This window comes from Ochotona curzoniae, unplaced genomic scaffold (assembly GCF_017591425.1).
Source record: "Ochotona curzoniae isolate NIBS_2020 unplaced genomic scaffold, NIBS_Ocur_1.0 contig_2404, whole genome shotgun sequence".
Taxonomy (NCBI): Eukaryota; Metazoa; Chordata; class Mammalia; order Lagomorpha; family Ochotonidae; genus Ochotona; species Ochotona curzoniae.
The window spans coordinates 5,715,455-5,727,530 of record NW_024465451.1 but is presented as its reverse complement, the minus strand read 5'-3'; the positions used below and the strand labels follow the sequence as shown (position 1 = coordinate 5,727,530).

The window sequence follows — 12,076 nt, the reverse complement described above, 5'->3', positions numbered from 1 at the left end:
ACTCTATCGACCTGACGACAGATGCCAGTCGCTTGAGAGCCTTAGCCGAGGCTCCCGGTGCTTTCGAACATGACGAACAGTCTGGAAACTAAGGAACAAATAGGAAAGACGACCTCCCAGAACAATCTGTTCATCTTTCCAGCTATTTGGAAAACAGTGTTTGCAAATATAAGCAAAGCTACTCATGGCAGTCTGTTCTGTAACTTTCCCGAATATCTGAAACCCTTTTTTTTTTTTTTTCTGAAAAGCTTTCTTCTGGATTACTCATACCAGCTAAATAGGCTGTTTCAGACGCGCTCTCTCGTTATTCAAACATATCTTATCGCTGTGTACATAAATGGAGTTCCACGTATGTAGCTGACAGACTGAACTATGATACATCCCCCATGAACCTGCAGCATGAAGTAAACATAACCCCTGCTCCGTCTCAACAGCTGCTGCACCAGCAAGTGCTTTTATTTCGGGTGTGCTTGTAACGCCCTAAATGCCAGAACCATCGCGAAGTTCTTGGTGATTTTCGTATGTTAAGTACTGTGGGTGTGTGTGTGTGTGCTCTCCCTGGCTTGTTACCCTTTGATGGGATCTTGGCAGTGCTGATCAGCAGAGCAGGGATGTGTGTCCTTGGGCCACTGAGGGTTTCAGAGGAGTGAGACAAGGGGTTGGCAATCCCCCCTGACATTAGATGTGCTGTTTTTCACTTACTGCCTTCAAGACGTGACCCTGTTAATCAGCCAGCTGGCCAAACAGCATTTATCACTGCTGTTTCCCAAACCTGTTCATTTCTCTTCTGCGTTGCCCGCCCACCTGCCAGGCTATTGATGACAGATGTTGAGTCACCTTGAGTTTTTAAATCCCTCTGTGGTAGGAAGAAATGTGTTGGGTGAGAGACATACACGGGGGGCACACTCCCCCATTCCCTCTTGGGAGGCTATAGAAGTTGCTGGTTAGACTTTCTAACTTTGCTTCATTTCATAATCTCTTGAACGTGTCTGGCCCACACACCTCCTTCCTGTTCCCATCCACCCTCCTCCCTCGCTTCCAGCTGCAAAACAACTAGAACTGGCTGTGGCTGGTAGTGCGTGAAAGCAATGCTGGCCTTTAAACGCTTGTGGTTCTCTGGATGGAAGCCTTATCGTGGGTGGACTGCACCTCAGTCTTGCAGCTGTGTGTGTGTGTGTGTGTGTGTGTGTGTGAGTGTGTGAGTGAAAGAGAACGAAAGAGAAAGTGTCTGCTTCCTGGTATTCATGTTGGTATCAGTGCAGGCAATGCTGAGCTCCCTGTGTGTTGGCTAAGGAGTTGTGAGCCTGTGCGGTTTCCAGAATATGTGATGGGGGCATATTTGGAACACATGTTTGAATAGCTTCTTTAGAACTCACCCAACTCTCATGGTGTTACCATGATTTATGTATCTTAGATAGTATAGCCAAGTTGTGTATCTAGGCAGAAACTTCTGAAAAAGTCAGTTCTTCTGGCAGGAACCTCCTATCCAGCTGCTAGATTCTAAACTAGCCAGCACTGTGACTGGCATAAATAGTGAATGTATGTGTGTGTGTGTGTGGATTTAAAGCAGGAATTGTAAATTACCTTAAGGGGAAGGAGTAACATTGAAATACAAATTGCATAGATTTTAAAGATCATAATTGTAGAGATAGTAGCAAACTGGAGACTGAATGTCCTGTCTAAATAGTAATCCTATTGGAGTTGGCATTGTGGTGGAGCAGGTATCTGATACAGGGGCTGGTTTGTGGCCCAGCTGCTTCACTTCTAATCCAGTTGTTTACTAATGGCAGTAGATGGTTCAAGTGTTTAGGTGCCTGCCACCTGACTGAGAAACCCAGATGAAGTTCCTAGCTCCTGGTTTTGACCTGGCCCAGCACTGGCAGTGTGGCCATCTTGGAAATGAACTAGCTAATGGTAGATCTGTCTCTTGCTCTCTTTTTGAAATAAATAAGCCTTTACAAAAATTATTCCAATTAAAATAATTTAACAACACTGGGCCAGATAAAATCCTGAGGTAATTTAAATGAGGCCCAACCTCTTTTCCTAGATAAGGAAGTCCATTTGGTCAAAGTCATGAAGCAGACCTAGAACTGGAGCTCTGGTCTGGTGCTCTTTCTGTTCTGCCAGGTAGATGAGTTGCTGTTAGAATATAACAGAAAACAAAGTGTTTCAGTATTACAGTGGATTCTGTTCAGGATCCCTTGCTACATTGTTATTCTGATAATTACAGGCTGTGTCAAAGCACAGGTTTAAAATTTATGGGCAGGGATGAATACTGAAAGACAAACTGGAAATTTTTGTTCTCCCTAATCTGTCACATTTTCAAGCACTCCGCATTTCCAGGAATCAATTATTAATTACTTGGCATATAACTTCTCCCTCTGTCTTTCTAGTGTACTGATTGCGCTCGTCTGGGAGGCCATGGAGAAGAGGCTGGGAGCGATGCCAGTTCCGGCTTCCTGGATTTTATCAGGATGTTGTTGGCAGTCAACGGTGAAGTGGTTGAGAAGCTTGTACCTGTTTTATGCTTGCTTCTGCTTCAGCGCTCTGTGCTCGTCAACAGGTACCGATTTCTTCACAGAGATTGGAGGACCCTGCGGGAGCCCCTGGGTTCACTGTACACTCCGTTAAGAGGCAGAAGAACATGCTGGTGAACATGATATGTAGCTTGTTGGGTTTCTTTGCTTTGTTGTAGAACTAGAGTTCACATCAGATTCTTTCTTGTAGGGGTAAATAGGCATAATCATTCTGAGTCTTCTTTTGTTTAAAGACTTATTACTAATTGTAAAGGCAAATTAATAGAGAGAAGGAGAGACAGAGAGAAAAATCTTTATCTGCTGATTCACTCACCAAAGTGGCTGCAGTGGCTGGAGCTGAGCCAATCTGAAGCCAGGAGCCTGAAGCCTACTTCCAGGTCTCCCACACGGGTGCAGGGTCCCAGAGCTTTGGGCCGTCCTCAACTGCTTCCCCAGGCCACAAGCAGGGAGCTGGATGGTAAGTGGAGCAGCTAGGACATGAACTGGTGCCCATATCACTTTGAGGTTTGATAAAGCTGTAGTCAGAGAAGAGACTTTTAGAGTTGCAGTGTCTGGGTTGGAGAACTGAAAGTTTCTATTTGATGACTGAAACCTTGAGCAAGTCACCTCATAATTTTGAGGAAGGATAAGATCTACCTCACTTGATTTGAGGGATAATATAACTCAGGCATGAACTTAGGAGCTTAATAAAGACCTTGCTTTCTTTTCTAGAGAAATCTACACTTAGAGGGAGAATGAGTTCCTTGCCTTTTCCATACAAAAGGCGAATGTTAAGAGGTTTCATGGAGTTTGCTTTCCTCCTTCACCCTGCTAGAGCTTCTTGCCAGGAAGCAGTGCCAAAAGGGTTACATTTCAAAGGAAATCCCTTTTCTGTCCATCCTTCTTTTGTTGACATTGTTCCTGTCAGAGTCTGGAGTGTGAGAAAACAGCAGTTGGAGAAAGGCTTCCCAGTTCTGCCCAGTGACCAGAGGCCTTCTGTAGAAACCACTGTTGATAAGGAGTCAACCTCTGCTCCCATAATTGTAAAGGTTTCTGTTGCTTTCCCGAAGGAGTTGGCGGTCATGATCTTGAAAGCCAAGTAATTACTGTGTGTAGCAATTTCAGTAGCCTCAGCTTTGGGGTTTTTGTTGACCCGAGTGTTGATTGATGATTGCATAATTATAACCATGGAAATTGCAGTTGACAGAAAGCTGACCCAGATATTTTTTTACCCCAGATGATGGTTTGCTGGGACAGCTGGCTATTTCAGGTCCATATTTTATATAAAATCATTTGAATTAAATATGTAACTGATTTAGTACCATCAGTAGGAGAATCACACCTTTTTGAAGTGTACTGGCCGCATGCCAGACTCTTGATTATAAATATTATGCATCTCATTTATTCCACATGGTAACTGTGAAATAGTTTTATTCTCATTTTATAGATAAGGAAATTGAGGCCCTGAGAGACAAAATGATTTGATCAAGGACTCACAGAACATGTGAGAGCCAGGATTCTAGACCAGGGACATGTCCACTTAAAGTCTGCAGTTTCTCTTCTTCTTCTCTGGCTGTAGCCACAGGTGCTCTTTTGAAAGACAGCTTAAGTGTTTACCTGAAAGCGTGACAGGCAGCTTGTTACCAGAAGGATTCAAAGTGTATGAGAGGTCAAAATGACAAAAATGATGAGTGCTGACAAGGATGTGAGTGCAAGGGGAACGCCTGTGTCCTGCTGGGAAGAATGTAAGTTAGTACAGCATTGTAGGGAACAGTATGGAGGATCTGCAGAAAACTAAAAGTAGATCTACTGTCTGATGCCGCTATCCCACACCTGGGTATACGTCCAAGCAGATGAAATGAGTTTATGTGAGAGGTAACTGTACCTTCATGTTCTTTGCAGCACTGTTCACAACAGCCAGGATGTGGACTCAACCTAGGTGCTCGTCAGTGGGTGAATGAGTAAAGAAACTCTGGGTGTATATATATGTATATTATATACACCCATATAATGTATAATATATATATATACAGCAAAATGCATGATGGACCTGGGGAGCAGTATGCTAAGTGAAATGAGCCTGGCACAGAAAGACGAATGCTACATGTTCTCTCTCATAATGTGAGAACCAGTCGGTTGATCTGAATATAGAATAGTGATTATTAGAAGCTGGAAAGGGTGTGGAGGGCAGGGAGGAGAGAGGGAGGTTGGGTAAAAGGTACCAAATTGCAGATAGAAGGGAAAGTCCCAGAGTTCTACAGCACAGCAGGGCAGCTGTAGTTCAAAATAATTTCTTTTCTGAAGAATTAGTAGAAATCAAAGCCTTCAAACATAAGGAAAGGACGTGGAGATGGAAAGGCTAATCAGGCTGATTTGATCAGTACCCAGTGTGAACATGCAGTAAAACATCACACTGTACTCCATAAATATGTACAATTTTTTTTGTTCATCATAAAGGAATAAAATGACCCAGCACAGGAAAGAAGAAGCGACTTTAAGTTTGTTTTTTGTATCTACCAGCCTAGCATTTGGATAAAAACCACGTGTGGGTTTGCAGGACAAGTCTGTAGTAACGCTTGAACTTGAATCTTAAAAACATCCTATAACTTAAAAGCATCATTCACATGATGGAAACAAAAACAATATATGTCAGATTTTTAAAGTTTTATCACAGCTCTTTCATGTTAATTCATTAAAAAAAAAAAAACCTGATTAAAAAAGTTGAGCAAAGGATGTAAACAGGAAAGTCCATAAGTAAGAAATTTAAAGGGAGCTAACTGAAGTCCTAGCTGCACTTTTGATTCCCACTTCCTGCTGAGCGTGTACCCTGGTAGACAGCAGGTAATGGCTCAGGTACTTGGATCCTTGGCACCCATGTGGGAGTCCTGGAAGAAGCTCCTGGCTCCTGGCGTCAGATTGGCTCAGCTCCAGCCATTGCAGCCAGTTGGGGAGTGAACCAGTGGACGGAAAATCTTTCCCTCTGCCTCTCCTTCTCTCTGTGGATCTGCCTTTCCAATAAATAATAAATAAATCTTTAAAAAATCCCCACAATTTATTGCTTATTTTAAAACAGCTTGAGGAGAGGATTTTGAATGTTTTTAACACAAACAGTGAATGTTTGAAGTGATAGATATGCTAATTGCCTTGGTTTGATTGTTACACACTGTATCCATATGTCAAAGTATCACACTATATCCCATAAATTTGTACAATTGTGTCAATTAAAAATGAAAAATGTGTAGTATACTGGAAAACATATCTGAAGGGTTTAATTCGTATTACTAACCAAAGAATTGTCAATTAAAATGAAAATTCCCCTTTATATCATTAATAAAGAGTAAATATATAATGCTCTTAAAGAGTAGTGTCCTCAGACAGTGCTGTGGAGTGTGAAGACAGCATAAAAGGTTTGCTTATTCATTTTTGTTTTTTTTGAAAAGCAGAGTGAAAGAGAGTGAGACAAGAAGGAATCTGTATGCAGGTTCACTCCCCAGGACTGAGCTGGTGGACACGGGAGCCCAGAACTCAATCCCGGTCTCCCACAAAGGTGTCAGGAGCCCAGACACCTGCTGCCTGTCAGGGAGTGCATTAGTAGGGAGTTGGAACTGCAAGTGCAGTGGGAACTTGAGTGCAGGCCCTTTGGCAGTGGAACTCGGGCCCTTCCTCTTGGGCAGCTTTGGCTTGGAGCTTTTGTTCGCGCCTTCCCTCCTCTGGCACCCTGTACTGCCTTCTGGAGACCCCGCCCTTGTCTGCCTTAAGTTACATCGTGCTCCTCTTGGTTCGCTTGCGGTTGATGATGTGCTGTATTTTTTAGCTGTTTTTCCTTCACTCCTTTCTCAGTGTGTTCTTTCAACATCTTGTTCTTCAGGGTTTTGTTTTAAATGTTTCTTTTTTTTTTCCACCAAGGATTCTTTTTTTTTTTAAGCTTTATTTATTTAAAAATCTTTTTAAAGATTTATTTTATCTATTTTATTATTATTTTTTTTTTTTTTTGGAAAGTCAGATATACAGAGAGAGGGAGGAAAGATCTAATGTCCATTGATTCAATCTCCAACTGGCCACGATGCCCAGAGCTGAGCTAGTCTGAAGCCAGGAGCCCAGAACCTCTTCTGGATCTCCCACATGAGTGTAGGGTCCCAAGGCTTTGGGCCGTCCTCGACTGCTTTCCCAGGCCACAAGCAGGGAGCTGGATGGAAAGCAGGGTCACCAGGATTAGAACCGGCGCTCATATGGGATTCTGGTGCATGCAAGGCGAAGACTTTAGCCATTAGGCTACTGCGCTGGGACCTTGCTAAAGGTGTAACCTGTGTGCTAACTACCCCCAAAACTATAGATGTTCCAGAGCTGCAGACAGAATAGCCACTATGTCTCATGTCTCCAGCTGGGCAACTCTTAGCTGCATCTGAGCTCGTGGTCTTTTCCCCTTTTCTTCCCTGTTCCCTCTCACCATGGAAGGACCACCTCCCCTGTAGTCTGATGTAGAGGTCACTGAATTCTCCCCTGGTTTCTCTCCTCCGCTGCCTGTGTCCCTCACGTGTCTGTGCAGAGTGCTCCGTTCCTCTGCATGTGTCATCTCCACCCTGCCTGATGTGTTCTGATTCAGGTAAACAGCCCCTGTCTGATGCTTTGCCCAAGACTGCTGCTGGGCGCTGCTTTCATGCTGCCTGTGCATCTCTGTTCTGTGTGTGGTTTCAGGGCTGGTGAGCAGGAGTTGCAAGCAGGGCTTGTTCTTGGACATGGCCTTCACTTAGGAAGTGAGACCTTTCTGATGTTTCTGCTGGTATGTGGTGTTGAAGTCACCTCTTTGCTCTGGTGGGGCCTGCGTTCTAGCACGCTTCTATCTTCTGCTCCCGGCAATGTTGTTTTTACTTGTAGGGGTTCTGTTTTCTGCTCACTGTTAGGCAGTGTAAAGCCTCTTGGTGTAAGAAGCTGCTGCTTTGCTAAGTCAAGGCCATTAGGAAATTCCACCTAAGTCAGGATGAGTCAGGGTTGCAAGCCCTATCTATAGAATACACTCAGGTGCAGGTGGACAGTGGTGTAATCGCCGGTTCCAGCAGCAGGATGAGCCACTGATGCCCGGAGCCCATAAAGATGATGTAGTTGAAGTTTGTTACAGCCCTAGCTCTAGAGTACGCCCAGGTGCAGATGATGTGCTAGAAATATGTTACTCCTTAAGCTGATTAGATGATGTGTTTGAAGTGTGTTACTCTTTAAGCTGATTGCTATGCTTAGATTTGTGCAGGCTATGATGTATGTAACGGCCGAAAGGGCCTATATAATCACTGGCTTTTCTCTGGTTCAGGGTCAAACCTCTCCTTGGCTGGCCTGCGTGCCCCAAGAACGGTCTGACCCTAGCATGCTGGCACAATAAACTCTGCTTGCTTTTGCGTTACCAGCGAGACTCTGTTGTTTCTGGGGTGTTGGCAAAACCAGACCCTAACATCACCTGGTGAGCATCAGGTGCTGGCTCGCCCTGTACCTCTGCAGCCCAGCCAGGAGCCAGAGATGGGCAGAGGACTCTCAGTGTCTCACTTCTGAAATTCTAAGTCAGACTCAGATTTCAGCTTAGTGTGCCATTGGACGTTGTGAGAATCAGCTCAGGTTTCTCCTCTCAGGACTGTGTTCTTGTACTGCCTACCATCTCCTAACAGTGGTTGTCTTACATTCTGTCCAGTTTTGAAGTTGGTTATGGCAGGATAATGATCGGGGTGGAAGCAGAAGTCTATCATGATAACTTATTTATGTGTTTGAGACACAAAACTGTCTTAATCCTATTTATGTATCTGGCAGACAGGAGGTAATGTTGAAAGTGTATGTTTTGGGCTCGGCGTGGTAGTCTAGTGACTAAAGTCCTTGCCTTGCATCTGCTGGGATCTTATATAGGCGCAGGCTCGTATTCTGGCTGCTCCACTTCCCATCCAGCTCCTTGCTTGTGGCCCAGGAAAGCAGTGGAGAATGGCCCAAAGCCTTGGGACCCTACATTTGCATGGGAGACCGAGAAGAAGCTCTGGGCTCAGAGCCCAGATGGACTCAGCCCCAGCCCCGGCCCTTGTGGCCACTTGAGGAGTAAATCAGCAGACAGAAAATCTTTCCTCTTTGTCTCTCCTTCACTCTGTAAATCTGACTTTCCAATAAAAATAAAATAAATCTTTTTTAAAAAAGAAAGTGTATGAGAGACAGTTAGGAAGGAGATTGAGAGAGATGTCTTCCATCTGCTAGTTCCCTCTCAGATGGCCACCATGACTGGGGCTAGACCAGGCAGAAGTCAGGAGTCGGGAGCTTCATCTTTGTCTGCTGTGTAGGCACAAGGGCCCAAGGAATTGGGATGTTTTCTGCTGTTTTTTTTTTTTTTCAGGTGTGTTAACAAGGACCGGGATTAGAAGTGGAGCAGCCAGGGCTTGAACTGGTGCCCATATGGCATGCTGGTGCTGTAGGCCACTGCTTAACTTGCTAAACAACAGCAGGCACCATTGAGTGGGGCTACTGATTAGCCTAAAGATAATGCTGGAAAGAGCACCACCAGCTTGGGATATACATGTTTGGAAGAATCATTTTGTCCTATTATGTTTTTCACTTTTGGTCCAGTAAGCGGGCACTTTACTCTCTAGGAGGGAGCAACATTTGGGAAGAAATTTCTGCTTTTTTCTCTCACTGGCCATGATAATCAAAGTGATGAGACTGGAAGATCATCCTGTGGTGTGGAATGGCCAGTTTAAAGTATTTCGATGTTTTCTCCCTGCCATGCTTTAAGAGGTCTGCAGTCACTGAAATGTGTTTACACACCTCTGATGCGGTATGCAGTCACCCTTACTATTTATTGTAAAAGTAGTATTCCAATTTCCATGAGCTGCCAACTGGCATGTTTAGATTTTTCCCCCCTGTTGGAAAGGCAGATTTACAGAGAGCCAGGAGCTTCTTCCAAGTCTCCCACGTGCGTGCAGGGTCCCAAAGCTTTGGGCTGTCCTCTGCTGCCTTCCCAGGACACAAACGGGGAGCTGGATGGGAAGTGGAGCAGCTGGGACACAAACTAGTGTGCATATGGGATCCTTGCACGTTGAGGGGAAGGATTAGCCAATTGAGCCATTGCACCGAGTCCCATGTTTTAGGTTTTAATCACTCCCAGCCTCAGCAAGCAGTGGTTGGAATGAAGACATCCTCAGGTTTAGCAAGAAACTCCTCTTCCACTAGTTATCATTCTTGTTCTCATACCTGCTTGCATTTACGAACCCAAGTGACGTTCCTGGCAGACAGAAGGTCTCTGTAGGCTCTGATATCACTTTCCTCCTTTGCTCTTATCCTTTAGTTCTGCTTTTTAGGCCTGTATTAGTCGGCCTGTAGTGAAATCTGAGGCAGATTAACTTTATGAAGAAAAGAAGTTTATTTTTGCTCACAGTTCTGGCAATGTAAGGTCTAGAGGGTTCATTTGGTGATGATCTTGCTGACAGAGTCCTGAGGCAGTGCAGAGCGTCACATGGCAAGAGGCAGGCTGTGCAGGTGTAAGTCTGGGTTCACACGGGCTCCTGCCCCTCTTGTTTAAAGCCACCAGAATTCAGTGCCGGGGTTATGTCCTGATTATCTCACCTGATCACTTTCAGAAGGCTCTATCTCTTTAACACCATAGTTGAGTTAGGTTCCAACCCTATTAATGCTGCTAACAAGACGTTGGGAGTTAAAACTCCTGTGTGAGTTCAGGGGTAGAGCGTATCCAACAGTAGAAGGGCTGTCAGCCCCTGTTATACCAGTATATGTATTCATCTACTGCCCCTCCCCTTTCCCCTTGTGGACACAAGGAAAAAAAGAACTGAAACATTTGTCCAATATACTTTCCTCCATACCTCTACCCTCCTCTCGCTAATCGGAAGCCCATATGGGTATGCATCCCTCTTAACTGTGTAAACAATATTAAAATAAAATAATTAAAAAAAGAATTTATACTTTGAGCATGTATTAGTCTTCAGGGAGAAAGCATTTTAGGAGATTTTTAAGTGGTGTTATATCCCCACTCCCCTTGTATCTTCTGGGCACCTAATTTGAGGTCGATGACTAATGAAATATATCTTACAGCAATGAGCCTTCGACAGGAACTTTTCTCCTGCCACACTGTCTTGTATCCTTAACTACACTGCAGCACAGGAAGGTAATAAATTATTAATCCTAAATCTGTCTTTTCAGATTGTAAGAAAATGACTTGAGTACATGGCAGTTGGGGGAAGGCAGACTTTTCTGGTCGTTAACACAAATTGTAAAGGATTTTGATTCTGAAATTCAACTAGCATTAAGCAAGTATATATGCACTTGTTACATTACATTCTAATTGACATAAAACTAAACATGATTTCTAACTTTAACCTTGCTCCTTATGAAATTAAATCATTGTCTTTTCCTTGACTCTGCTTCAATAAAAGATAATCATCCTCTATTTTAGAAAACTGTGCTATAGCTTTTGGTTCCTTTTGCCCATTAGGAAACATGCTCTATACAAGCATAAATTTCTTTTTAAAAAAGATTATTTGTTTATTTTTATTTGAAAGGCATATTTTACAGAGAGAAGAAGAGACAGAGGAGAGATATTTTCCATTTGCTACCAGTTTACTCTCCAGTTGGCCACAATGGCCGGAGCTGAGCTGATTAAAAGCTAGGAGCCAGGGGCTTCCTCCAAGTTTCCCTATGTGAGTGGAGGAGTCCAAGGACTTGAGACACCCTTTGCTGCTCTCCCAGGCCATCAGCAGGGAGCTGAGCAGCCAGGACTAGAGCTGGTGCCCATATGGAATGTCAGTGCTACAGGTAGATTAGCCTGAAATACCACTGTGGTGGTCCTGTGAATTTATTTTCTAATTTGGGTGACAAAGTGAAGAGAGATGTGAAAATGGCATATTTGGCAGTAAATCCAGATAAACTTCAAAGTTATCTTAAATTGTCTCTCCTCAGGAATTCTTCAAGGCAAGATATAATAAGATGGAACAAGTTAAAAAAAAAAAAAAAGACCAAAATAGGGCCCGGCACAGTAGCCTAGCAGCTAAAGTCCTCACCTTGAATGTGCCAGGATCCCATATGGGCGCTGGTTCTAATCCCAGCAGCCCCGCTTCCCATCCAGCTCCCTGCTTGTGGCCTGGGAAGGCAGTCAAGGATGGCCCAAAGCCTTGGAACTCTGTACCTGCGTGGGGGACCCGGAAGAGGTTACTTGGGGAATGAATCACTGACAGAAGATCTTCCTCTCTGTCTCTCCTCCTCTCTGTATATCTGACTTTCCAATAGAAATCAATTAAAAAATCTTTTTAAAAATCCCCAAAATAACAATTATAGACAAAGCATAGATGTTTGGCTTATTTTGGACATTTCATAAAAATCTCAGTAATATAGGGATTGGTGTTGTGGCTGAGTAAGCTGCTGCCTCAAATGTCTGCATCCCATATTGGAATCTTGGTTGGAGTCCCACTTCTGATGCAGCTTTCTGTTAAGCATCTGGAAAAGCAGTGGAAGATGGCCCAAGAGCTTGGACCCACTGCCACCCACATGGAAGACCCTGAGGGAGTTCTAGGTACCTGGCTTTGGCCAGGAGA

General features: G+C 44.0%; 1 protein-coding gene across 1 annotated transcript in view; it reads left to right on the top strand.

Moving 5' to 3' along the window:
- KIAA0319L (KIAA0319 like) overlaps positions 1-12,076 on the top strand; it is a 109,021-nt gene that overhangs the window by 631 nt on the left and 96,314 nt on the right. Inside the window, exon 2 of the mRNA XM_040974192.1 lies at positions 2,394-2,563. Coding sequence (XP_040830126.1) covers positions 2,422-2,563 — 142 coding nt within the window. The 5' untranslated portion in view covers positions 2,394-2,421. The remainder of the gene's footprint in view (positions 1-2,393; positions 2,564-12,076) is intronic.